The 27696-nt window shown below is 51.5% G+C and overlaps 1 protein-coding gene across 2 annotated transcripts; it reads left to right on the top strand.

Annotated features, from left to right (window-relative positions):
- Positions 1-603: 603 nt before the first annotated feature.
- Positions 604-25493, top strand: Bahd1 (bromo adjacent homology domain containing 1). Of its 2 annotated transcripts, XM_063250291.1 has the most exons (7): positions 604-744; positions 16941-18374; positions 20063-20445; positions 21340-21499; positions 21904-21980; positions 22664-22764; positions 23254-25493. In XM_063250291.1, exons 2-7 carry the CDS (start codon positions 16955-16957, stop codon positions 23441-23443), a joined length of 2331 nt encoding a protein of 776 aa, XP_063106361.1. In that variant the 5' UTR covers positions 604-744; positions 16941-16954; the 3' UTR covers positions 23444-25493. The 2 variants fall into 2 exon arrangements, with proteins under 2 accessions (XP_063106361.1, XP_005006262.1); XM_005006205.4 differs by lacking the exon at positions 604-744 and having other exon boundaries at positions 22673-22764.
- Positions 25494-27696: the final 2203 nt, after the last annotated feature.

Raw genomic sequence — 27696 nt, 5'->3', positions numbered from 1 at the left:
AGAGGCAACGATCTGGGCGGGGGCGAAATGGGATTTCTCCGGGGGGTGCTACAGCCGGGGGTTTGGGGTTTCAGGGTCGGGTCACCGTAGGATATGGGCTGAGGCTTGGGAGACTAAGAGAAAAATCCAAGAAGCCGGCAAAGAAAATTACCCCCCACCCCGCCACCACCCTTGGCACCGTACCCCTCCCCCCAGGCCCCACCACTCAGTGCACCGCCTCCCCCGGCAGCCTCGTGCTGCCCCCTGCGTTGGGACGACCGACCCACGGTTCTGATTGGTCGGAGACCGGGAGGGGGAGCCGAGGGCCGGATTGGCTGGCGGGGCCAGCGCAGGGCGGGGCGGCTGATTGGCGGAGCCTGCCGAGGGGCGCTCAGCGATTGGCTAGGGACGAGGAAGCAGGAAGGAGGGCGGCGGAGGCTCCGCTCTCGGGGAGTTTGTGGGGGAACCGCGAGCGGCGTAGCGGATCCCGGAGCCCGGCCCCCGCCGCCCGCCCGTCCGGCCGCCTGCCCCGCCCGTCCGGCCTCCACCGGCCGTCCGCCCCGGCCGGCGTGCCCGCCCCCCCGACGGCCCCGCCCGGCTCCGGCCCCCGCTCCGCCCGCCCGGCCCCGGCCCCCAGGAGGAGGCGCTGACGCAGCAGCGTGGAGCCCGGGAATTGAGCGCCCCCGGGGGGTTCCAGCCGCCGGATTCCAGCCCGGCCGGGGCCTGCGGGCGCCCAGAGCAGCGCGGTCTGCGACGCCCGTCCCGGTGAGCTAAGGGCTGGGATCCAGGAGGGGGAAGGGGCGAGCGGGCGGGAGCAAGCGAGGTAGGCGGACGAGCGAAGGGGAGAGCACCCGCCGCCCGTCAGCGCAGCCCCACCGAGCTCGCCGCCACCCCCGCCAGCTCGGGAAGAGACGGACGGACGACGCGGAGCAGGTGCGGCCGCCCGCCTGCTCCGCCGCCTCCCTCGCCAGGGTCCGGCGCCACGGTCCCGCCATCGGGGAGCGCGGCGCGCGTCGAGGTGACAGCCCCCGGGGGCTGCGCGCCTCGCAGGCCGGGGGCGGGGTGGGTGGCGGCCGCTGGGTGGCAGCTCGGCCGGCGGCGGCGGCGGCGGAGGCGCGGGCGTCCCGGACTGCGGAGGGCGGGAGGACTCCTGTCGTTTCCTAGCTGCTGCGGAGCCGGCTTCCCGAGTGCGCGGGCGGCGAGGTCCCCGCCGCGCCCCCTCCCCCATCGCGGTCCTTGAAGCAAGGGGCCGCGGCCGGGGGCGGCGCCGCGGGATCGCCCGCCCGGGGTGGGGGGCGCCCTCCCGCGCTGGGAACTGACCGCTCCTTGCGGGGGGAGGAGGTGGTTCGGGAATGGGGGCCGCCCAGGGCTGGGGGTAGTGTAGACCTGATCCGATCGGGCTGGAAGGAAGGGAGGCGCCGAAGACGGAAGGGGACCGGTGCGAAAAGCGAGTGTGGGCCGCGGGAGGCCCAGCGGGGACAGTGCGGGGCGGCTTCCGAGTCCGAGGTTGGGCGGGGGGAATCGAAGTTGTCAGACCGACTCCAAGTGACAGCGGGACCCTGTGTTCACGGCTCGGCCTTGTCCTGCCCAGACCGCCCCGCGGCCTCTCCTCCGCCGGGGGCCGGGTCAGGTTGGGCCCGAGGGGCCCGCTTGGCGGTGAAGCGCCGGACAAAGGCGGCGCCCGGGCGCGGGCACAGGTAGTGGCATTTGGGAGGGGACCAGGTCCAGTGCACCCACCCCGAGAGGTAGGCGACGCGGCTAGACTCAGACCGAGACTGCGGGCTCCCGGGCACCCGCCGGGAGGAGCTGCGGCACTGGCTCTCTTCTCCAGCCGCTCTGATCGCCTCGCGGCTCTGGGAAGAGTGGGGTCGACTTGGCCAAGACGGAGGGGCAGGGTGGGAGTGTGCGCACAGTGTGCCTGGCCGGTGGCGACAGAGCTGGTCTCACTGAGGCGGCAGTCCTGTAAGCTGTTCTTAGAGCCTAGCATTGAGGGGTTTTCAGCAGGCAGAGTCTACCTACAGGCAGAGGTGTAACTCCACCTGGATGTCTCCTAGTCACCCATTGTGGGCATTAAGAGTGCAATTGACTAGTTTGATTGGGACCAGAGACAACTTCCAAATGTGCTCTGACTGTCCCGCCACTACTGCTGGCAGCACTTTACCTTTGCCAAAAAGGTTTTCAGGCAGGGGAATGAGTTTATAAATCCAGGCAGAAATATAATGATGAAATAAAATAAGGTTTCTAAATCCTTTTCCTCTGTGCCATCTGACATGTTCCTCCCCACCCTCCTTACCTCCACATCTTCCACAAAATGCAGGGAAGGGCCTCAGGAATCACATGTCTCAGAAGGACACCACTGTCCTTGGCCAGCTGGAGCGTACTTGGGAACCACTAGTTTAAGCTGTGTCTCTAACCCTATCCATGATCAGTTTTCTAAAGTTGGATGTTGCTTACCCATTTGTCAAAATATACACTCAGTTTTTGTGCCATTTCATATGAGCCTACAACTGAAGGAGAATCCAAGATCATAAAAACGTGGAAACCCAGGTTGTTCAAAAGGTGCTTCTGCAGAGAATCAGGGCACAAGTCACACTGTTGTGGGGCTGCTCTTGCCTGTGGTTCACTGTATGTCCACCCTGCCAAAGCGGCCTGTCATTAGTGCCAGAGGGGATGGTAGGTTGTGGAATTAATTCATGGCCACACTTACACCCCTTCCCAGTAGACTCTAGACCCCAGCCTGGGTGGAGTTGAGGCTTGTGAGAAAGAGTAGTATTATTTCATGCAAGAGATTTAAGTTTGTTCTGAGAGCATTTAATTGTATGTCTAAAATATAGAGAATGCTGAAAGCCTTTGTGCTTTCTGTGGGGTTAAACAGTATGTGATTTTTTTTTTTTGGTAGCGGTCTAAAAGGGTGACCTGGTCTGGCTGCTGGAATGTGAACTGAAGTTGCCAAAATAGCATTTCCTTCTTTGATAAGGTTCTTAACCTGGCCAGAGACTCCTGAGTCAGACCAGTGTTTAGGTGGGCTGGCTCTGGGTAACTGAACTGGTGATGGGCTCCCTTTTGATCTCCCTTTCATTTTTCCACTCTGCTCCACTGTCTTCTGTTAGGCCTATGTTGTTGTCATCACATCTTCATTTTCCCTCCTGCTTCCTGACTCCTCTGTACACAGCTACTAGAATGTTCTTTTAAGTCCCCCACCCACAAAACTGTGGTGGCTTCTCTGCAGTCTGACCCCAGAGAGTGTCCTTGAGGCTCTTCCCCAGCCATGCCATCCATGCATGCTGTCTCCCTGTACCTTTGATCCTACTGCTCCCACCCTCTTTCTTCTTCCCACTTATCTATACTCTTGCTGTTGCTCAGACTACTGAGGCCAAGGTAGTCATTGACCTCTAAGCTTGGGGATTTTCTAACACTGTATGTTGAGTGGTTTTGCAGATAAAGACGGGCAATATGAGTGTTAAGTGTGTGTGTGTAAGCGTGCGCGTGCGTGCATGCGTGCGTGTGTGTGTGTGTGTGTGTGTGTGTGTGTGTGAGAACCTTCCAGTACTTCTCATATAATACTGTGCACATTGTTTTGTATTGTTTTTAAGTAGTGCTAAGGACTGAACCCAGCACTTTGTACATACTTACTAGGCAAGTGCCCCCAATCTGTGCGTGTTTGTGCTGAACGAATAGATGCAATTGGCAGCCTAGGTGAGTGGGAACAGAGGGAAAACCTTCCCTTTGGCTTCTCCATGAATGTTCAGTGTGGAGTCTTTGGACGTTTCTGACCTTTTCTGTCAAAGGCATATAGGCAGGGCGTGTTTAGGTGTTCTATCATGGAAATTTAGCTGGCATTTCTGATATTGCTGCTAACAAACTCCATTCTGTGTATTGCTCACACAACACCATGTAGACGTGAATTGGAAAAAGACTATAATCCTGTTTTTCTCGTGTCCCATCAGCCTAGTCTCTGTTGCTGTTCTTATGCAATTTTCCTAGTCTGTGCTAAATGAATCCATGTGTTTTATCTCTTTTCAAACTGGGTGTAAATGAGGGAAAAAAACATGATTCTGAGAATAGAAAAGAACAATAATTCTGAGTCTGGCCTTTGTATGAGACTTTAGGATTCATTTTGTAGAACATGTTTTGAGGGCATCACTGACACTGGTGGCATGATCTGCCCGGCATTGGCCCTATCAGAAAGGAAAGCTGTGTTCTCTCAGAACTTTCCATCAACCTTAAGGGACGTGGGAAAGAGGACTGGTAAGGGGACTAGTTTGAGACTGTATAGTGAGAAACATATTCTGTGTCCACCCCTTCACCCCCAGACCTCCCTTTTTGTGCCCCAGTTTGATGGTTAATGGGCTACCATTTCCCCTCACAGTTGTCATGGTGATGTAGACCTCTCCCTTGTCAATTTAAAAAAAATCCCTACTACTTCTCTCCCGGACTGTAGCAGGGGAAAAGCTATCTCAGAATGCCTCTCCTGGGCATTCTTCTCGGCTGCTCATGATGTTTTGGCTGTGTGTCTTAGAACATAGTTCTTCCTTTTTTCATGGGGATTGCCTGTCTTTTTAGCCTGAGCAAATTGGGCTCCCCTTTTGGAGCTAGCAGCTCCTAGAACATGTCTATCCCAAAGGAGAGAAAATTCCCGTTTATTCATCCACAATGCAAATTAAAAATCCTGAAAGAGCCCTCCTTTCTCTTTTTCTTTTGAATTAGAAAAAGTGCCTTTCACACCTTTTCTAGTATTTAAAGGTATGAGGTGAGGGAGTATTTGACATCCACAGAGGAAATTTTAGTAGACCTGGAAGAAATTCAAACTCCTAGCATGCGTACTTCAAATTGGAGTTCTGTTGGAATTTGCAAAACATTTATTTTCATTCCTCCCCATCTCTCTGTCCCAACATTCAAAAGGACTTCATATTTTCATTTTATCTTTCTTACTCTTTTTGGCCTTGATCTAGCAATGTCTGGCCTCAGTGTCCTATCACAAGGTGAGTCACTGAGGAGCCAAAAAACCTTAAAAAAAATCTGGAGTGTCGAAAAGTAGCCTGTGCTGAATTCAGGTTGCCAGCCGAAGCTGCTGAGTTTATGGAACATTATGTGAACAGCCTCTACATTAAAAGACCTCCTTTTTATGAATGGGTTGTGAAGAATGTAAATAAAGCAGCATCTCTCAATGGGGAAGCATTTTACATAAGCAGTGCTACCCCGACCCAGATATTTATGGGAATTGGCTAGCACAGTCTGGGAAGCTCACTTCTTTTGTGAACTTACCATTCTTTGAAGGGACAAGGAGGGTGTGCTTGGGTTCTCAGGGCAGCTCCAGCACCCCCACCCTGCAAGTCTCTCAGCTTTGATTTGATAGGCGAGCTCAAGACCAAAGTGCTTTTTAACCCTGAAAAGATGAGCAATACCCTGTATGATCAAGAGTAGATGAAGTTTAGAAGCACAGGATCCTGATGCCTGGGGTCCTGACATTCTGCTGTGCCTGACTGCTCATGGTGCTTAGACCTCCCCAGCACAGGGTATGGGGAGGTCCTGGATGATGATATCCTGCCTAGGTTTATAGGAGGCACCTAACTGGAGTAAAATGGACTGGTTTGGATTTCAGTTCCTTTATGTTTCCCCAGCCTACCTCCTGTTACTGCCTCTAATGAGCAGTAAAATGGCTAAAAGGGAGATAGATGGAGGAAGAGCAGCTGCAGATGGTCTCCTGAGGGCTGGAGGACCTGACACACAGCCTCCCTCACACTGAATGCCTAGCCCTGGGTCCAAATGGCAATTGAGTGTCCTGCCTCCAGCAACTTGGTCTAGAACCTGGGGATCAGAGGCCTGTGGATTGGGAGAACAGGCCCCTGGGGGCAGTCACATCTAGGATTTTGTGTTACATGCTGGGGTGGTCATCAAATTCCACTTTCTCCAGTGGAGAAATAGCTACAAGGATGGTTCCCCATCCCACCCCAATAGTGTTGCCCTTGAGATCCTCTACAGGCCCTGTTCACCAGGGAAAAAAATGGCTGGCGTGAATTGGGAACTTATTTCTAAGATACCGTGACTGAGAAAGTATGTGCCTATTCTTAGCAATGTCAGTGCCAGGTAGAGACTGGCCTTAGTTCTTTTCCAGTGGCTTTAGGGAGGATGGTACATTGACTTTCTGGCTGTAAGGGCATGGGATCTGGTGTGCTTCTGCCTTTCTCATGACAAACCTCAGGGACTCCCTGTTTCTTGTTGATAAAGCATTTTCAGCTGCTGCCACAGAGGAGAGAGTAGCCCAGACTTCTATCCTCTTTCAATTGCACCTACCTGTTTGAAATGTGTGGGGATGATTTGGTTTGTTAATCACATTCCCAGGTGGCTGGGAAGTTTAGAGAATTCTTGGTTTTTAGAGACTGTGTAGAAATTGGAAGTAGATTATTACTAGGATGCTGCATGGTGCAGGAGATCTTAACAAGTGTGCCAGAAGGGTGGCAAGAGTGGACTGGACCCTCCTTGAGTAGTGAAGGTTACCTCTATTTTGTGCCTGCAATGGCTCACATAGTTTGGACAGAATATAGAAAAGAATTCTAAAAATGCAAGATGACTATAAGAGATGGATGATCTTTAGAAAAATTTGAAAGTACTGGGATTTATTTGCTCCAAAGAGAGATGGCTAGTGGCAGTTTTTATGTCTCTGCATATTAAGGGGACTGTCTGTGATGACCAGTTTCAGGCTTTGTTGCAATCTGTGCTAAAGGAAGGGGGCTTCATCTGGGGCAAAGGATATGCATAGTTTCTTTGGGGAAGTTACAGATGCCTTTATGGATTTACTGTGAAATTAAAACAATGTATCTTTGGAGCTCTCACTACTTTCTAGGACAAAAAAATAGGTTTATTTCAAAAGTTTATGTAAGAACTTGAGAACTTTAAGTAAACTTTTTTTTTTTTTTTTTTTGTCTTTTTCATTTTTTATCGGTACCAGGGATCGAACTCACGACTGCCTGCTTGCAAGGCAGGCGCTTATGCCGCTGAGCTAAATCCCCAGCCCCTAAGCAAACTTTTCTATAGAAAGATTTTCAATTTTTTGTTTTATGTTACCTGGCTAGCCCACAATGCCATTTAAATGGAAATCATCCTCAATTCCTTTGTGGTGAAAAGTGAGGAAAAATGAGTAATATGTTAAAATGGCAATAATTAAAACAACAGAAGCTGGGCAAGTTGTATTGATGCATGACTGTAGCACTTGGGAGACTGAAACAGGAGGATTGCTGTGAGTTTAAGACCATCCTGGGCTACATTGTGAGTTCAAGGCCAGTCTGAACAACATAGTGAGACCCCATCTCAAAAAAAAAAAAAAGTTAAATGAGTGAGCTATCTGGGTGTTAGTCTGTCACCCAGCAGCTGTTCTCCGAGGCAGAGATAGAGGCTACATCTGGTGATGTGGGATGAACACCTGGGTACCCTACCTTTGCCCTCTTGCATGGCACATTCTTTTAACTCTATGTATCTGTCTCAGCCTCCTTGGGATGAAAAGCTGGCAGCTACTTCCCAGGGCTCTGTGAGGATAGGTGAGATGGTGAATGTAATCTGCTAAGGGGTGGTGCTGGGTGCAGAGTGAGTTAAGTGAGTGAGTACCTGACGAATGGTACCCGTCCTATCATAACAAGGCCTCTGTGGTCAATTAAGAGCTCTCTGCTTGCCTTGCAAGTGTGTGGTCGTGAGTTCGATCCCTGGTACGGATAAAAAAGAAAAAGACAAAAAAAAAGAGCTCTCTGCCCTGCATTCTTTTTTTTTTTTTTTTTGTCTTTTTCGTTTTTATCGACTGCCTGCTTAAAGATAGGCACTTATGCCACTGAGCTAAATCCCCAGCCCCTCTGCCCTGCATTCTTACAGAACTTTAGTCAGATAGTAAGACAGATAGTGCTAACTGTGGTTCTTGGCTGCTGATTTGGCCTTTATATGTTTTTATCCTTGTCTTGACACAAGTATGCCTAGTAATAATAAGTAAGTACACTTCCTGTGGTTTGGTTGTAACAGGTGGGCATGTTGGGAGAGAGAAAAGAGGATAATGATGCTACATAAATATGAAAAATTTCCCAAAGTAACCCGTTAACTGGATTAAGTTGAAGAAGCATAGTGGACTCTGGATGGCGAGAATTTAGGGTTGAAGTATTTGTTTTGGACTCAAAGTGATACGATTAGTGTATGACAGAAAAGTTACACAGGTTGAGGGTGCCTCATCCAAAAATTTGAAACTCTCGGATGATACTCAAAAAGTTTTTGATTTGAAGCCAGATGAGTTAGTTCACACTGTAATCCCAGAACTCTGGGAAGTTGAGGCAGGAGAATTGTGAGTTCAGGCACAGCTAGGGCAACTTAAGCAGGTTAGCAGGTTGCCTCAAAATTAATTTAAAAAAAAAAATTTTTTTTTTTCCGGTACCGGGGATCAAACTCACAACGGCCCGCTTGCAAGACAGGTGCTTATGCCGCTGAGCTAAATTCCCAGCCCCAATTTAAAAAATTTTTAAGGGCTAGAGATACAGATTTTGGGTTTTCAGATTTTAGGATGCTTAACATAAAATATATGTACTATATTTTAAAAACAAATGAACAAGCCAGAAATTAAAACCTTAGATAGATATCAAATCTGGAACACTTTTAGTTCTAAGCATTTTAGACAAGGCATTCTTGACGAATGTGAGATGGAGCAGGTAGGCAGCCAGATCTTCATTCAAGAAAGTCTTGTTAAACCTTGTGGATTTAGTGGTCAAGAAATGTTATGATATGTGTTTGGATGTCCCCTCAAAGCCTCATGCAGTCAAGGGGAGGGGTGGACCCTTCGAAGGTGGCTGAATCTAGCATTTGTGATTGGTTCATTGTCTAGTGCTGAGGTTAGCAATGTGATTGCTGTGCCTACCCAGGGGCAGGTAGCTGGTGTACAGTATTAGGGAGGGAAAGAAACAAGCTTTCCCCTTTTTAGCTTTTTTCACTCTTATCACTTGTGGCAGCCATGAACTGTTGCCCATTAGCCATGCTACCCTCCCTTGAGCCAGCTGAGTACGGACTGAAACCTCCTCAAATTGTAAGCTAAATACGCCTTTCTTCCTTCATTTCAGACATCAGATGTTGTTTCAGCAGCAGGAGAAAAGTAACCAGGATAGGAAGACAGAATCTACCCATCCCCATAGAGCTTGTGTCCTGTTGGGAGTGGTAGTGGTCACTTAACTAAATGAGGAGTAATCTTGTGTGTGCATCTGTGACTCTGGCAGGGTCTGCCTTATGTTTGCTCCTGCTAGTGGAGTGTTAGGAAGATCTGGTCTTGTCCTTCAGGATTGACTTGTTCAGGAGTTCTGTGCTTTGTTGGAAAACTCTAGGACAAAGCTTCATCTTGGCCAGGCTGGTCAATTCTGCTGAGGACTGGTGGTAGCACCTCTTGTTTTGGCAAGCGATTGCAGAAGGCTAAACATAAGCTGTTGGTTCCTGGTGTGTTCTGGTGGTTGTGCTGTGTTTTGAGATGGGGTTTCACTGTGTTGCTCAGGCTGGCCTTGGACTTCTGGGCCACCAAACCCAGGTTGGAATTTTTATTTTTGTAGTGCTAAGGGTCAAACATAGGGGCCTCAAACACACTAGGCAAACGTTCAGCTATTGAGCTATATCCCCAGTGCCATCCTGGTGATTGAATAGGCACACATCTTTTGCCATGCCTGAGCAGGTGCATGGAGCAGGTTGACATGTTTTTTAAGAGAGTATTGGCCAGGTACAATGGCCCACTTGTAATCCCCACTACAAAGGGTAAGGTGGGAAATCACAAATTTGAGCCCAGCCTGGGCAATTTAGCAAGATTCTGTCTTAAAATTAATAACAAAACAGTCTGAGGATTGTAGCTCATTGGTGGAGCACCCCGGGGTTCAGTCCCCAGGGTGTATCAGTAGTGAGAGATTTCCCTCATCTGGTACAGGCTTGGTTCTTGGCTTAGCATTTGGGTGCCTGATCCTCATTTCTGTTTGAGTAACTACCCAGAGGAAGTGGCTCCTGCACCAGAGACGTTTGCTTTGGGCCTATTCTGGGCAATATGTCTAAGTGGAAGGATCTGAGAGCCTTAGTTTGGGGCTCTTTCCCCAGCCTGAAGTAGTCCCCAACAGAGGTGAGTCTGGCGAGGGTGGCATTTGTGTACTGTCTTGAGACTTCACCCTTTGTTGGTTGCTATTTCCTGCATCTCAAAATTATGAAATGAATTTCTTAGAGCCCCACCCTCTTCGCTTGGCTTTTGTTTCTGTAGTATACCTGGCATGAAATAAACCTTCAACTAAGCTTCTAAATGAAGGCCAGGGCTGACAATGCCTTGTGAAAAGCTCTTAGCTCTCTACCATAACCATGTTGCTATCTTGACCTCTATTCTGCCTGTCCACATTCCAGTTTCTCAGTTCTCTGAATTTTCAAACCTTAGCCTGTTACATGGAGGGGAGAAGAAAAAAAGGATGGGCTTTTACAAAGCATCTGCTGTCTGGTAGGCCCTCTGCTAGCCACTTTATGTACATTCTTCTTTAACTTCATTTTTAACATAGATGTGCTCTGTGAACAGGGAAACTGTGGCTTAGAATTCAAGCCTAAAGTGGCTTCCAGCCCCATGTGGGTGTATCGGCTGAATGTGCAAAGGTCACAAGAGGTGCCTTGTGCTGGGAATGAGTGGCAGGTACTGTGGCTTAGGTGGGCAGCTAGTACTTATGGATGGATGGAGTCTGCTTTGTGCTCTAGTAGCTGTGTACTAGAAGAGCTAGGGGAAGACAGGTCACCTAAAGTAGTCTGACCTTTAAAGAAAGACCCTCAAGACCAGTTTTAATATTGCATGGGAATGGGATTGCCTTTGTGTGGGGGGGTGTTGGTGGTACTATGGCTGGAACCCAGTGCCTTGTGCATGCTAGACAAGCACTCTACCACCCAACTATAGCCTCACCACCCCTGCTTTTTTCTTGGTACGAGGAATCAAATCAGAACCCCCTACTTGCCAGGTAGGCACTGCTTGCCAGGTAGGCACTGCTCCACTGAGCTATATTCCTGGCCCAACCTTAGTCCCTTTTAATTTTTATTTTGAGACAAGATCTAAGCTGCCTGAGCTGGCCTTGAATTTGCCTGCCTCAGCCTCTGGAGTAGTTGAAATTATAGACATGGGCCACTGTGCGTGACATGTGATTACCTCTAATTTGTCAGTTTAGAGTTTTTTCTTTTTATTCTCTTTTCTTTTTGTTGATGGTACTAGAGGTTTTACCACTGATCTATAGCCCCAGTCCCCCTGTTTTTTGACACTGACTTACTATGTAGTTTAGGTTGATTATAAACTCACTATGGAGCCCAGGCTGGCCTTGAACTTGCAGTGATCTTTCTGCCTCAGTTTACCAAGTGTTAGAATTATAGATGTGTTCCATCATTCCCAGCTATGCCCAGCTGTTTAAAAACATTTTTTTTTTTTTCAGTTTTGAGATAGGGTCTTGCTCAGTTGCTCAGGCTCAAACTTTCGATCCTCCTACCTCAGCTTCCCAAGTAGCTAGGGTTACAGGTAGGTGCTTCCATGCTTGGCAGATTATAGTTAGCAGGACACTGTTTTATGACTGAATACAGTGCTGTCTGCATGGTCCTTGCTTGGTGGCTATTATGTGTTATATGGCAACTTGGAGAGGCGAGGAGGGCCTTCCTGCCTTTCTACCCCCTCCTACCTGTAGGAATGCCCTGCCTCAACACTAGGCATTTCCTAACTCTGTGGGGAGACTGCACCACCACTACTGAACCTGAATTCTAACATATTTGAAGGTGTTTATCTCAGAGGTTAGAACTCTCCTCCTCCTCACTGGCTACGGTGTGCCTTTATGGTTTTGGAGGGGGATTGCAGCTCTCTTCTGGAGCTAGAAGGGAGCAGTGGTTATGGACCCTTGGCTGCAGCCCTAGGACTATGTCCTGTATGTCTGGGCTCTCACTCTTGGATGGCCAGAGTGGTCAGGAGGAGCCAAAGGTAAGGCCTGGCCACAGGACTGGGCTGGAAGACAAACCAAAGCCTGCCTGCATGGGATGGATGTGAATGTTTGCCACATGGCTAGTCCTGCCTCTAGGCTCCCAGAGCCCTAGCGTAAATGTGAAGGGCAGGTGGTGTGACAGGTCATAGATAGGATTGGTGCTTCTGGGACATGGACCCAGCTCCTCAGATGGCCACCAGACTCTCAGCCCTGTGTCTTTATGGGTCAGGCCAGTTCTTTTGGGTTGTGTACAGTGCTTCCCCCCAGGTGTGTCAAGGGGCCTAACCAGGCTGCAGGGAGAATTGAGAGCCTGCAGCAGTTACGACTGAATGGCTCCATATGGGCAGTGCTGGTGGCCAAGAGAACTACTCTTCACTGGCAGCGCTTGGAATTGGAGACCTGTGCTGCCAGAACTGAGACTTGTGTTATTTGTGGGTGCCAACCCTGAAATACCAGCCAGATGTCAGAGCAGCAGAGTGCATGCCCTCTAACCTCATTCTGGGTTTGGTGGTGACCTTGGCCTTGAGGAACTCACTTTCTGAGGCATGAAAGTATTGTCTGGGTTTGCAGGGATATAGTATCTGCCCTGCCCTCTCACAATATTGTAAACTGAGCTCCCCCTTCCCTTCAGCTCACTCCACAGTGGCTCTGCAAGGAACGGTGTGGTTGCCCTTCCTTAAGGTGGACAGTTGGGTGTCTGAAGCACAGCAGGAGAGCAGAGTTCAGGTGCAGGTTGAGTTTTCAGGTTCTCAACCACAGGAGGAGGCTGGCATCCCAGCCAAAAACTGCCCTGGGTCTCCTGCTAACTGCTAGGCACAATGACTTGACATCCATCCCACCCTCCCTATTAAGTGAGGTTTTTGTTGTATCCATTTTAGAGGAGGAAGCCAAAGTTCAGAAAAGTAAAGTAAATTGCTCATAGTGGGCAGAGCCAGCAATTAATTAATTTCTTTCTTTTTTGCCTTACTGGAGATTGACTCCAAGGTATCACATATGACAGGCTAGTGTTCTATAACTGAACTACACCTGTAGCCCAGAGCTAACATTTAAATCCAGATCTGCATGCCTCAGAGCTTTGAGTCTTTCTTTTTCTTATTTTCAAAAGACGCCAGGGCCTTTCCCTGGCTTTACCATAAGAACTATAGCAGCATCCCATGTTTTTCCATGCAGTAAGATCAAAAAAATTTAAAAGAAATAGCTTGCCTTTGTGTTGGTGATTTCATTTGACAGACAATTCAAGAAACTTGGCGCTCCTGACAAACATAACTTCTTGGGAAGAAGTTACCCAAGAGAAAATAGTGGAGCTGGGTAGTGCCCTTTCTGGCCCTTACTCAGGTGACATGTGGTCAGTCTGTCCTTATTCAAGACCCTCAAACACTCCCCTCCAATTGAAAATCAAGCAGAATTCCAAGTATAGTAGATAAGAGAGTTTGAGAAGAGAAGTAGACCAGAACCTCAGTCCTGATTCCTGGAGGATAGGGCTGGGGGCTGCTCAGAGCTGAGTGAGTAGAGGGGTGGGCCATGGCCAAAGGCCTGTCTGCCCTGAGGTGGCCCCTCTTGTCGGGTTGGAGGTAGTTTGTGCTGTTTCCTACAGACACCACCCTGGTTTTACTCTCTGTAGTGCCACTGCCTGTATCCATGCTCTTCCTTCAGCCTGGCAACTTGAAGGCAAGAGACAGGGCATGTATGCCTCTGTGGAGGTAACAACTTGTAACTCTGAGCAGGCTTGGGTGCCATTAAGACCCATGACACTTGAACTGGGCCTGATCTTTCTCTTGATGTTGAAACCTTGGTGCACCTAGGGTGGGGCTGGTCTGTTAGCCGATTGCAGAGTATACCGTGGGGATTTAGGGTTCAGCCTGGTGGCCCTGTGTTTCATGGCCGCTTTCAGAGCTGCGGACCTTCAGACTGGTTTTCTCCAGTGGGACCTTGCTTGACGCCATCTAGAGTAGAGGTAATGCACCCCAGGGAGTCCCTCTTGGGAGCCTTCTCTCAAAAGAGGCCTGGGTTACTGGTGCCTACATGGACAGGGCTTTCCAGATAGTGCTGAGGAGACCCAGTCTGCCTTGTCCCTGGCATTGGTAGAAAGTTTCTAGTTGATCTGCCATGAGTAAGAAGGCCAGCAGGATTGGCCTGCTGCCTTCCTGGGATCATCTTCCCACAGCCAACCCAGCTGGGCCCATCCCCTATTGCTTGGAGGGGCCCTGGCAGACCCAGAGCCCCTCCACCCACCCAAGCCCAGGGAAAAGCTGCAACTTAGGTTCTCACAGGCTCATAGGGACTTCAAAGCGTGACTCACACGTGCTCTCCTCTTCTTGTCTAGGAGTGCAGCAGAAGGCAGCAGAGACCTCAGCCTCTTCTTAGGGCAGTGATGTTGCAGCCGCCTGAGGCATCACATGAAAGTTGAGAGTTGTTTTGCAATATGCTTTGATGGCCTTGGGTAGTTTTAGCAGGTGACAGGGCAGATTTAGGGGCAGCTAGAAGGAGGCTCCCATGCTTGATTTGGAAATGAGACCTACACTGATTTGGAGGCTTTTCCAGGATGTGTGCCCCTGACCCCAGTGGGTGTCCCTGAGGCACTCAGTGCTGAATGGGAGGTTAAAGAGCAGCACTGTCTGCAGGGAACACATTCTCAGCTTCTGGGCTTAGGGTCCTTAAAGTGAGCACTGCCTTCCCTTCCCATGTTTCCCTGCTTAGGGCATTTTGTGTGCTGAGGAGAGAAAGTCTTGAATGGGGCCAGATGTGCCAGGACTATCCACGCTTGCAACCCACAAACAGGGCAGTCCCACTCTGCTGTGTGCTCTGAGAGCCTAGCTAGCTTTTCCCGTCTCGCCCCTCTCTGTTGTGTACTTGGTGTCCTGTCCTCAAAGGCCACAGGCCCAGGTGACCTCAGCCTTGGCCCCCAGCCATTCCCAGGCCCAGCCCTTTCTGCTAATTTGGGGCCTGTTGAGGGGCTCAGTCCCTGCTCAGTGATATGGTCTGTGCACTCAGCCTTCATCTCCAGGTCCCTGGATTTTCCTAGGAAATACGGATGTGTTTTGCTGCCACTTATATGTTCCTCTACCTCTGGCAAGGAGGGCCTTGCTTTGGAAACAAGGAATTATGGCTCATAAAAGACTGGGACGCTTTTAAGAATAAAAAGAAGCATTGCTCTCAAGCGTGTTGAATAGTCAGGGACAGTGGTCATCCTGATTCAGAGGAGGAAAGCTTTACAGAGTTCTGTCTGTGCACCAGCAATAAATGGGTTTGCCTCTTGGGACTGTCTTGCCTCTTGTCTGGTCTCTGGACAGTGGCAGGTCCCTGCATGTGACCAGAGCAAAACCTGGCATTCCTTCTGCCCTTGTGTTTTCTAAGTCCTTTCTTGGGGTACAAGTTGCCCACACTGCTCTCAGGTTTTCTGAGGAGCATTTCTCAGCTAGTATTACATATCTCTGGAGAGAAGTTGCTTAGTGACCCCAGCCTCTGGCTCAAAGCCACGAGGACTAGCTAGAAGAACTCATCAATCCCTGGGGATCCACAGACTTGGGACTTGCAGGGTTAAATACTGGCCCACCAGGGACTGCTCCTAGCTCTAAACAGAGCTAGTGTGACTGTCAGTATCAGGGGAAAGACTTAAGCTGAAAAACCCAGTGGCAAGGATCACCTGACCCTGGTGAGGGGAGCACTGTTTGGCTCCTCACTTTGTAGTGCTTGTGCTCTGGGTTGGGGAGTTAGGCAGTGCACAGTTCTGAGGTTTCCCCGTGCCACTTCCTACATGCAGTTCTGTTACCTTAGTCTTGACCCCTCCTTGGGCAAGGCACAGGTGGCCTTCCCCACCCCAGAACTGGGGCTCAGGCTGCCCAAAGTCTGTTTGGCCATCCCATGCAAAGCTAGATCATGCATGGTTGTGGGCATCTTCCCTCAAGAGCTGTGGGTGTCCTGAGACTCCATCCTGTCTGCTGCCCAATATCTTGCCCACCAAGAAGGAGAACCAGGGGACAGAGCCAGACTAACAGGATAGCCCCCTTTGTTTCCCGAATTAGTCTTCCCCTGGGAGTGTGCTGATTTTTAACTTTATTGACCCTCTTTCCATAACACAGGCATTCTTTTATGGAGGGGAAGGGTGGTTGAGAGAGGGTCCCACTATGTAGTTCAGGCTGGTCCTGAATTCATTATGTAATCTAGGCTGCCCCTGAACTAACAGCAATCCTCCTGCCTCAGCCTCCTTAGTGGTATACCACCATACCCAGCTGCATAGGCATTTTTTAGACCATGCTTCCCTGGAATCTGAACAGAAATGGAGCCAGCTCCTAGGAATGGCTGAGACCTTCCTAACCATGGACTCCTCACCCTTCATGCTTTTCCAACAAGACCCATTTAAGCCATTCCTGGCTTGTGTGGCAGGTGCAGTCCTCAGTGGCTAGATTGGCTTCCTCTGAGGCCCAGCAGTCAGGTTCCCCAGCTTGACTCCTTATTGTCTTTCTTCTTAATCCTCTGCTGGACCGTTTCAGAAGTCTGGAGTTTCCGGAGGGGTTGGAAATGCTTTTGAAGGAATAGATGGGCTTCTAACACCCAAGTCCTTGCCCTGGTTCTGTCTTCAGAGCCTCCTCTTGCCCTGCAGTGAGTTTCTAGGGCAGTGATGGTGAGCTTTTTAGAGCTTTCAGAGACGCAGACAGCCTGCTCTCACATACATGCCATAGGTTTACTACCACTGTTCTAGCAGGAGAACAAGCAGGAAGGTCAGAAGTGCTCTGTAGGGTATCCAGGGCCATTGTTGGGAGGGATTGGGGCTGAAAGACTAATGAGGAAATCAGCAGTGCATGGCTGCTAATATCCTCATTTCCCTGGCCCTTTGCACTCTGGAAGTGGGTCCCAGGAAAATCCAGTCCGGAGACAGTAGGGGAGGCCGGAGTTTCTGCAGGTGAGGCTGGGTGGGTTGTAGTGGAGGAGAAAAGAGGCAAGGACAGGCGCGAACAGCTTCTTCTTGAGTGCCTTACTTGTGTTCTGCAGATTGGGGGGACTCCATGACACATACTCGGAGGAAGTCTCTTTCCATGCTGAGTTCTGGCCCCACTGGCCGCCAGGAGCCCCTGCAAATGGAAGACAGTAATGTGGAGCAGGCGGCTGAGGGTGTGGAGCCAGGCATGCCTGAGAGCCCTGGGCACCTCTCTGGACGCCGCAAGAACTACCCACTGCGTAAGCGCCCATTGGTGCCTGAGAAACCCAAGGCCTGCAAAGTCCTGCTGACTCGCCTGGAAAATGTGGCTGGTCCACGAAGTGCAGATGAGGCTGACGAGCTCCCCCCTGACCTGCCCAAGCCCCCCAGCCCTGCCCCATCTAGTGAGGACACTGGCCTTCCACAACCCCGCAAGCGGCGACTGGCATCCCTCAATGCAGAGGCCCTCAATAATCTGCTGCTGGAGCGGGAGGACACCAGTAGTGTGGCAGGTGCCCGCCGCAATCGAGGGGGAGACCCACACCGGAGCCGGGACCGTGACCGGGCTGCTGGCAGCTGGTCTTCCTCCAAGAAGCGGCCTCGGCTGGGAGATCTTGGGGAAGGAAGCCGTGACCTATCCCCAGAGCCAGCACCAGATGAAAGTGGCCGCCGAGATGGAGATCCTGCTCCCAAGAGACTGGCTAGCCTGAATGCAGCTGCTTTCCTGAAGCTGAGCCAGGAGCGAGAACTGCCCCTTCGGCCTCCTCGTGGCCACGCAGAAGCAGATGGGCGCTCTGCTGAGCCCCCTGCACCCAAGGTCCTGCGGCCAAAGTGGGCCAAGGTCAATGGCAAGAACTATCCAAAAACCCGGCAGGGGGCTGGCTCTGGAGAGGCTACAGGCTGGCAAGGGCATACTAATGAGCCAAGGCCATCAGCCACTCCTCGAGGGCCATCCGTCCAGCCATCTTACCAGCCCTTGAGCAAGGCTCTGGAGAATCCTTTGGGGATACATCCCCATCTGCCTCTCTTGATGGGTGGGCAGGCAGCCCTGAAGCCAGAACCTGGGCGCCCAGGTGAAGAGTCACCTGCCCCAAAGCAGGAACTACATCAGCCCTCTTTCCCAGCACCACAGCTGTCTCCGCTGCCAATGCCCGGCAACCCTGCCGACTACAGCGGTTTGTGTGGAGGGCCTGAGCTCACTGCACTTGGCAGTTTCTACCTGTACTGTGGCCAGGATGGGCTACAGTGTGGGGGCTACTCCTCCTGTCCCATGCTCCCTGAGGGCAAGCTGTCTCCAGTGGCTGCCCCTAAGGAGGGGCTCCTCTTAGCCCCAAGCTCCGTGCCCTCCGGCACCCCTTTCCAGCACCCTCCCTGGAGCTCCTCTCGCTACTGCTCCAGTGAGGACACTGGAGTGAATGGCTATAGCATCTGTGGAGTGCTGCCTCTGTCTCTTACCCGCATTGGCACTACCTGTGGTGGCTGCCCCTACAAAATGCCTTTTGCAGCAGGTAAGCCCTTCAGGGTGGGATGTGCTGGGAAGTCTTTGGGACATGTTGCTCTGCAGGCTGAACTTCCGGGCAGGGGCTCCTTTGAATATAGTTACTACCCAGAAGGTAGGGGCTTTAAGAAGGGAGGACTCACCCAGCCTGCTCCAAGCCTAGGAGCATCCCCAGGAAAGTCACCCCATACTTAGTTATTGTGGCTTGCTTTGCTCAGGCCGCTGGTGGAGATTGTAAGTCCTGCCAGCTGGGTAGCATTACATTGGTAGAGGGTGCAAGGAGGGCTGTCCTTGCCTCCTCATTGGGATTTCTATTCTTAGATTGTTAAATACAGAGGTTAGGGCTTTTACCAAGTTGTTCCCATGTGCCTTCTGTCCCACACCACGAGGAAAGGTAGAATTCCTTACTTTCTAGGAGCCCAGACCATCTGCATGCTAGCTGAGTTCAGCATTCACACAAAGGTTGGTGCATTCCAGGCTCAGGAAGTCTCGCCAGCTGTGGTAGAGCAGCTTTGCCCTGGCCATACAGGCCTTGAAAGAGAGGGGATGCCCAGACATAGCATCACCGTGCTAGCTATGGAAAGGTGAGCATGCGCTAAGAACGGACAGGCAGAGTTCCCTGGCGTGGCTGATGTAGTGTTTGGGCCCACAGCTATGGTGTCTGCCTTCATAGTAAGACCCAAATGCTGTAGAGGCTGTGGCCCAGCTGACGAAACACTCCCAGATTGGTAGCTGGGGGGTGGTTTTCCTTACCTCCCTCTCCTGTTGCCTCCCAAGTTGTGGGTGGATGTGAGGGAACTAGAGCTTTCCTAGCCAGCAAGTCAGCTGTGCTGGCTAGGAAGTGGGGAATGGTCTTTCCCAGCTTTCCCTTCCCCCAACCCTCTCTTGCAGGGGTCTATAAAACAACTTTATAGACCACCTGGCTCTGGCCAGACTGGTTATATCAGGTTTTGGCATGAGTTGGAGCACTGAGACCTGAAAGCAGGCTGCTTCTTGGGCTTTTCCTTCCCTTTTGTGCTGCTCCCCACATCTAGACCCTTTTCACTCACCCTTATAACAAGACCCACCAATAAACGCCATGTGCCAGGCACCATTCTAAGTGCTTTACTTTTGGGAGAGCTGTGTAATGCCTGATTAGGCTTTGGACTGCCTGCAGTGAAATGTTTACCCCTACTTCCTTTCTACATGACTGTAACTTAGTGAAGTCAGTCAGACCTATCTCATTAGATTGTTTTAAGGGTGAAACGAGTTAATGTGTTTGTAAGAAAAATAAGCAGGAAGTGCTGTATGATACTTGCACTGGCTTTGCAGTGAGGGCTGACTGACTCACCTGAAGTCACCTGACCTGTAAGAGACAGGTGCAGGACTCGTACTTCCGTCTGTCTGTGACTGCAGGACCCTTATTTCTCAGCATGGTGGAAGCCCCAGAGGAGCTTAAGTCAAAGTATGGAAGCTATTGCCATTACCTTCCTTTCACAGAAATAGCTATTGGCCAATCCCTGCAATCTAGAAGTTCCTCCCTGCTTCCTTGGGTAGTCACTTTGACAATCCCTGCCGAGGCCATTGTCTGCCTGCTGCCTCAGGGCCTCTGTGTACATATTTAGAACTAAGAGAGGAACAGGCTCTGAAATAAGATGGGTGGTGAGCAGGGCTGCAGCTTGTCTTTACCTGCCCTCACCCACTGTCCCCTTTTTCTAGAAAGCTGCAGGTCCCTGGGCCAGCTGGAATTTCCTCTCCCAGAAGCTGGCCACCCAGCTTCCCCTGCACACCCGCTCTTGGGATGCCCTGTGCCCAGCGTGCCACCTGCAGCAGAGCCTGTCCCCTATCTTCAGACCCCTACTTCGGAGCCCCAGACGGTAGCCCGAGCATGCCCTCAGAGCGCCAAGCCTCCCAGTGGCTCCAAGTCAGGTCTGCGCACAGGCTCTGGCTGCAGGCACAATGCCAGAAGCAAGGCTGCCCGCAGGCCGAGCCACCCTAAGCAGCCGCGTGCCCAGCGTCCACGTCCTCGCCGCCGCCGCCGTCGCCGCACCAATGGCTGGGTGCCTGTTGGAGCTGCCTGTGAGAAGGCCGTCTATGTCTTGGTGAGTGCCAGCTCTTAGCTGATAGGCAAGACAAGGACATGAGACCAGCAGTGAGATGGCTCTGGCTATGCACCGGGACAAAGAGCAGCAGTTCTCTGGTACCTCACAAACCAGTCCTGCTGGCCCAGCCCCCTGCCCTAGCCCCTGTACCACATACCTTGGGGAGGTTGTGGACTCAGGGAGGTGTCGGCTGATGGTTTCTGTCTGTCGCTGACCTCAGTGTAGTCTTGATACTTCCTCACCTCTCATTTTTGCCCACTCTGTCACTTGCATCCCTAACTACAGTTTCAGTTTAAGTTTACAAACTGGAAGGCTTTCTGGAGATTTCCTTGGCAAGTATATATAGCGGGAGCTTACATGGGCAGAGAAACTTAGTGGTACAAGAATATCTGAGATATTGAAGAGTATCAGCTAAAGTGCATTGAATACTTGCTGAATGTGATGCCACAGCTGAGCCAAGCACTTGGTACATGTTACCCCTTTAATCCTCACACCCTGTAGTCCTGTAATCATCCACATTTTACAGATATGAGCCCCCAGCTTAGAAGCAGATTCAAAAATTTGCCCAAAGCTATATCATTTAAACCAGTGGCTTAGAGTTTAAACCCAGACATCCTTCCTATGAGGAGAGAGTGAGAACACAAGCCTCTCGTGAAGTTCTGCAGAGCTAACTCTCAGGGCTTGGAAGCTTTGGTCTGCTCTCCCACCTGTGTCCCTTCTCTCCCCACTCTACCACTGAAAACCAGCCTTGGAGAGAGAGACCCAGAGTACCAGCATGCGCAATCCTAAGACCAACCTTAGGAAATTGTAAGGACAGTGCCATTCCCTTCCTCTGCCCTCCCTCTGTGTGGGGCTTTGAAAGCTTGTCAGTGTCACTGGATGTCATCTGCCTAGGATGAGCCAGAACCAGCTATCCGAAAGAGCTACCAGGCAGTCGAGCGGCACGGAGAGACAATCCGAGTCCGGGACACTGTTCTCCTCAAATCAGGGCCAAGAAAGACATCTACACCTTATGTGGCCAAGATTTCTGCCCTCTGGGAGAACCCCGAGTCAGGTATGCATCCCTCATACTGGGGACCCACAGGGCAGGCAGCTGCCTTCACTAGGACAATAGGCACCTGGTCAGCTCTGCCTCGATCTTGGCCTGGCACAGAGTCTGCCTTCCACTCCCCTGGGGTCTGCCTGCTGCCAACCCTGTGATGATTTGGGGGCTGGAGTTGGGTCAGCACATTAACAACTTTGTCAGCCACCAGAGCACCTGTCCCCCATACCTCACCTGTCAGTACCTCCTCCTGCCTTCCTCCATGCCTAACAGCATTCCAGGCCACTGAGTGCTTCCCCTGGAGCAGGGAGCCAGGTATCAAGTTTGGACAGGCCTGCGGGGCAAGTGGCCAGCTTGTCTGCCTGAGTAACTGGGGTTGCTACCTCCAGCATGATTCCCTTCTGTCGTTTCTTCAGGAGAGCTGATGATGAGCCTCCTATGGTATTACAGACCTGAGCACTTACAGGGAGGCCGGAGCCCCAGCATGCATGAGGTGAGCTGCCTGGCAGGGGCAGGGAAGGTGGCAGAGTAGAGTATGAGGTCACGGTGCAGAGACATGGCATGGGGAAGGCCGTGGGTGGTCAAGTCCTAAGGTGGTCAACTCCAGAGAACCTGGGGAACCACTGGAATTTAGCCTTTGTCCAACAGTTCCTGCTCATGTTTCAAATGAAGAAGTAGAAAGGGACCCCTTAAGGCCAGGACTTGGCAAATGTGAGCAAGGATGTGTTGTAACAGGACAGGCGAGGTGGGCTGCACACCTAACCCTGGTATTCCCTATTGTGTGAAAAGACCAGATGAGACTCCTCCTGCCACCTGCTGGGGTGTCCAGGCCTACCTTTTACTTCCTTTCCCCTTTGTAGGAACTTTCATTTAGATGGAGATCAGTTCTCCGTTTCTTCCATGGGCAGAGGGTGAGCAGGGGTGGGCAGTCAGGGATCTAGAGGTCTGGGAGCCAGAGCAGGTACCAGACTATTTTTTGAGTAGGGTGGGACCTGGGAGGAGCCCAACCAGAGTGCCTGGAGGCAGTAAGTGATGCATACTTACCTGCAGGCTGCTTTTCCAGAGAGGGTCCCAGGCCTGCTAGAGTCTGCCTAGCCCAGCAGGGTAATGCCTGCATGCCCTGGAGTCACGTGCCTCTCAGTCCTGGTAACCAGCCTCTTCCTGTCTCACCTTGAGCCTTTGCAGAATGAAGTTTTTGCATCTCGACATCAGGACCAGAACAGTGTAGCCTGCATTGAGGAGAAATGCTACGTGCTGACCTTTGCTGAGTACTGCAGGTGGGTAGAGAGAGCCCTGCAGCCTCTGGCTGTTCTTTTCCCCTCGGGCCCCCTGAGACTGTTGGGGAAGAGGGAGGATGGGATCCCCAAGGAAATGGCATTCTGCTTGGGCCCAGTCTCACTCACCTGGCCTAATCTCCCAGACCTTCTTCCCTACAACCTGCCTTCATCATCTAATTGTTTCAGAGTGAAGAAGAAAAATTGTTGCCTCATTGAGATAGTGTGGTTGAAGCAGAATTGGGGGCTGACAGTACTACTCTTATAGAAAATCTAGGAGAACTGGCAGGTGATTGGGAGGGAAGCCCTGGCAAGTGTGACTCCCCTACATCAAAGAAGATAACATGGTTGGCAAAGCCATCTCAGCCCCCAGGACAAGAGTCCCCTTTGGGAGCAGAAAGGGTCGTTCCAGCTCTCCAGGCAGAGTGGGGAAGGAATTGTTCTCCCTGTAAAAGTGGCTTTGGTAAAGAAGCAAATGGTCTGTCACTACAGATTCTGTGCTATGGCCAAGCGCCGAGGTGAGGGCCTTCCCAGCCGAAAGACAGCACTGGTGCCTCCTTCTGCAGACTACTCCACCCCGCCACACCGCACAGTGCCCGAGGACACGGACCCTGAGCTGGTGTTCCTTTGCCGCCATGTCTATGACTTCCGCCATGGCCGCATCCTCAAGAACCCCCAGTAGCCTCCTTGCGCCCACACTGGGGCTGCCCATGAGCAAGTGGGGTTCTGGGCAGGGGGCACTGCTTGAAGCACAGCACTTGGTTGAGGGGCCACAGGGTCTCGGTTGCTGTCCTGTGGTTCTCTTGAGGGGATGAGGGCAGGGGCCCCTATGGAGTTTGGGTCCCTGGGAGGGAAGGGTAGGTCAGGGTTTAAGAAAAGGATCAAGGCCCTCAGGTTGGCCCAGGATGCCTATCTGTGATTCCCTGGGTTGACGCTCCTGAAGAAGCAGTCTTCCCGGAGGCTGGGTCATACCTGAGGGACGCAGTCTAGGGAGGCACCTGGGCAAGGAGGGAGGAGTGAGGTCCTTCAGGAACCAAGCCCAACAGGCCCTTCCATAGCCTCCCCTGAGCCCTCCACTGGGGCCAGAGCCAGCTTTACCTCACCCACTGTGACCCGCTGCTTCCCTGTCAGCCTGGGACCAGGCTCTCCCAGATTCTAGCACAGTTCTGAGCTTGTTCTTTGAGGCAGAGAGCGCCAGGGGCTGGCTTCCAGAGCATTGAGTTCCTCTTCCTGGCCTTGGGCCATTTCCCTGGCCTTTTTCCTTTGCCCCTGAAGTAGCCACTGATGCTGGGACATGTTGACCTGGCCCTTGACAGTCAAGATAGGTGGCCCACTTGTGGGAGTCAGCTTCCTGCCTGCCTCCTCTTGAGGGGTGCCCAGAAGGTCTGACTTTCCAGAAAACTAACTGATCATTGTGGAGTTTGTCATGTCTGGGAGAAAGATGGGTGCTGGGAAAGGGTGGGGGGCAGGGGGCAAGGAAAATTGCTACCTGATTTGTTGAAGATTCTTCCTCTTGCCTTACACTTGGAGGTTCTGGGAAACCTCTTGCAGAACTTCACACATGACTCTTCAAGCCACACCCACCTGAAATCAAACCAAAGGAGCGCTGTGGCTCCCCTTGCCCTGCCACCCCTTCCCCTAGTCTTTTGTAGATTGCACTAATTTACATCCCAGCCAGAATCAACACTGTAGCAGTCCACAGACCTGCTGAGCTGCAGCCTCTCCCTTGAGTAGCTGCAGACCTGCATTTTCAGTGTGTTCTATGCCCAGCCAGAGGCCCTGCTCTCAACTCCAGCTGCTCCCCAGGATAGATTGATGAGGCCACTCAGCCCCCTACTGTCCTTTCCTGGACTAGACTGCCCCTAACCCTGGGCTGTCTTTGAGGGGTTGGAAGCCTAGTTATTTCCTAGTTGTACCAAAGAGGAGCATAGTGGGGAGAGGAAGTGGGTGCAGTGTGACTTGGACCTGGTGCTGAGAACCTGCTAGCTGAACACTTCCACAGGAATGATAGCCAAGGAAGGTAGCACTGGGTCTTCTCCCATGGAAGGGCAGACAGGCCCAGCAGGTTGCAGAGATGGCACTGGGTAAGGACAGTCCACAGGAGCCACAGAGAGGTGGAAGTGAATCCTGAGTGCACCCGTGAACCCTGTCCTGATTGTAGAAGATGGCTTGCTCCTGATTGGTCATTGGGCTGGGTTGGGTCTGGAGGCCCCAGAGTTGGATTTCCCACATCTGAAGGGAAGGGATCTGGTCTCCTTGTTTTGAATAAGCTGTTTGGAAGAAGGCATGAGCCTGGGAAGGCAGGGCAGGAAGAGATTGGCTGGCTTGCAGTGGGGACCCTGGAGAGCTAGCCTTGGAGCCCCCTCATTCCCAAGGTGCTGCCAAGGAGTTCGGCCTCCTCTACAGGAGAGGAGACCAAGGCCCGTCCTCCCAGAAGGTAGGGTCTGCTGCCCAGGACTTAATGCTTTTGAAGTCTCTTAGATGTGGAAATATTTTTTGAATCTGAAAATGCAGCTGGTAGAATTTCAATGGAAGCATAATCCATGTAAAATATATTTTAGTTGATATTTTGTAAAATGCACTTTTTGTGTGTGTCGATCCTGGTTTCCCAGATCTGTATTTCAGTGTTTACAAGGGAGGGGAACCCTTCCTCACCTCCCTTTTGACAGAGATTAGAAGTACTTCTTTAAGAAAATAATAAATTTGAGAAATTGTATTGATTTAGAAAAGGATCGTTTCCTGTGTGTCCTGTCATTTTTGATACATAAATTTGGAGGGACTCACCGTCCTTACTGCATGGGTCCTCCTTTGTTCTTATGGCCCAGGTGCCCATTGAGGCCACTAAACGAGAGTAGGAAATTTGGGGAAAAAAGAGAACAAACAAAGGGAATGGGAAATTGAGGTTGACTTCTTGACATCATGGTGGTCACAGCTCCTGCCTGGTTCTGTGTGAAGTCCTGTGTTGTCAGGCTTTACCTGGCCAGTGACCTGGCAGTTGGTCCCTAAAGTGCTAGAAAGAATTAATCACATTGTAGGACCAGCCAGCAAAAGCTGTCCCAGGGTCTTTATCTTGTACCTGGTGCTCCTTAATTGCTGAGGGGCTAGAGGCTATATTATAGATTCAGGGTTTGTGACTAACTGTCCCTTGGTTCCACCCAGGCCTGAAGCATCAGTGTTGAGAAGGCTGGGGTGGAGGGGTTGGCAGATTCTAATCCTGTGGGGGACTCTGGAAGACAAAGCATGGCTCTTCACTCCTGGTGCTCGCTTTCCAAGGAGCTTTTAGCACAGACACCACTGTGGACTTACACTGCACTGCCATCGTGTGCTGCCCACAAGTCCTTTGAGCTGTATGGTAGCCTATCCTTTTACAGGAAACTGGCACACAGATAAGCACCTTGCCCAGGCTCCCCCAGAATTAAGACTGCCTCACTGACTGATAGCACGTAAAGCTGACCTCCAACAAACAGGCACACGTGGTTTTTTTGTCAAAACTTTTTAAAGCATCTTTCTGTATTTCTTCTCTACATTGTTAGGAGAAAAAAATGATAGCAGTAAAAACTAATCCTGCCACCAGAAATCAATTGCTAGTGCTGTTGGAAGCAGGCAGCAGTGGGATCAAGGCTAAAGGTGGCCTGAGATGTGTCAGCTTGTAAACGGATCCCGGAAGCCTCTAATGAACCAGAAGACCCCCAAAACCCCCATTCTTTTCCCCAACTTATTCTGTGTGCACTCTTTCTGGCACTGGAAAGCCATCTTGGACACCCTCCAATTCTATCTCATCCCCAGAACTCATCAGTAGCAGCACCCCTCCTCCTGTCCTGTCCCTTCTGTTCTTTTCCATCACCCGGTCCTGAGGTCAGCTGCTTCTTCCCATCCATTCTTACTGCTCCATTAATCATGACCAGGAATGAGGGTTTTAGAATAAGACCAACAACTTACGCGAGTCTCAGCATTCCTGAGCCTCTTTGCTACTTATGCTGTACGATGTCCGTGTTACCTACCAGCCAAGGTGGCTGTGACAACTGAGAAAGACATAAAATTCTTGTCAGGCACCTGCCTCAAGCCTACGGCTGCTTTGCTTCAGCACCTTGCCGGTTGCCTATATGCAGCGTGGTCAGGTGTAGATGCTGAGGTTCTCAATTCCAGTAGGGACAGCTGGCTCCTGCCGTACAGGGCACCCCTGAGTCTGCCTCTAGCTACGTCCAGGCCAGCTTCGTCCTTTGAGCACACACTTGGCACCAGGCAAGGAGGCTTTCCCTGCTACTCTGTGCCCCCAGCTCACTCTTTAAGAAGTATCCTGGCGGACCTGGGGGTTTAGCTCAGCGGCATAAGCACCTGCCTTGCAAGCAGGTGGTCGTGAGTTCGATCCCCGGTACCGATAAAAATGAAAAAAGACAAGAAGTATCCTGGCCTGCCACGCTAGTGATCCTGAAGCACAGGGATCATTAGCCCCTTTTCAGGAGTGTCCCAGTTACCCCACTAATGTGAGTTTAGAGGTCCATTTCTAGCTTACCCAGCGGGTAAACATAGTCCTCGGGGAATAGTATGGGCATCGGCCAGTGCCTATTTATCTGCGGTGGCCAGGACGTGCTGGTCTGAGGGAAGTAAAGGCAGCTGGGGGAAAACACTGGGGAACTCTGCTTCCAGCCAGAAAGGCCTCCTCCGTGTCCGTGTTTCTCTAACCCTGTGGCCTCCCCACCTCCAGGGCCACAGTAGAAAGAAGGGCTCGCTGAGCCAGGCAAGTTTGCAGCAGGGTGGTGGGTGCAAGGCCTGACTTTTTTCCACCCTCGCTTCTCGGCAAGTTCTAGTCAGTCCCCATGCTCCAGGTGAGGGGCGGCCCTGGCTCTGGCTCTCTCCCGGGTAGGGGACCCCGCGTAGCCTCCCCTCGCAAGGACGCCCGCCTTCTCCCCGCCCCCGGCGTGGGCCCGCCCCCGC

Source organism: Cavia porcellus, unplaced genomic scaffold (assembly GCF_034190915.1).
Source record: "Cavia porcellus strain 051 isolate PalLab524CR breed Dunkin Hartley unplaced genomic scaffold, mCavPor4.1 scaffold_6, whole genome shotgun sequence".
Lineage (NCBI taxonomy): Eukaryota > Metazoa > Chordata > Mammalia > Rodentia > Caviidae > Cavia > Cavia porcellus.
Note: the sequence above shows the minus strand (reverse complement) of the source record. Positions and strands in the feature narration are given on the sequence as shown.

Bases quoted from the DNA above. Each gene is read 5' to 3' on its own strand.
- Bahd1 (XM_063250291.1), top strand. From the start codon at position 16,955: ATGACACATACTCGGAGGAAGTCTCTTTCCATGCTGAGTTCTGGCCCC. The intron at 20,446-21,339 runs GTGAGTGCCAGC...TCATCTGCCTAG, and splicing joins AGAAGGCCGTCTATGTCTTG to GATGAGCCAGAACCAGCTAT. The intron at 22,765-23,253 runs GTGGGTAGAGAG...CTGTCACTACAG, and splicing joins ACCTTTGCTGAGTACTGCAG to ATTCTGTGCTATGGCCAAGC.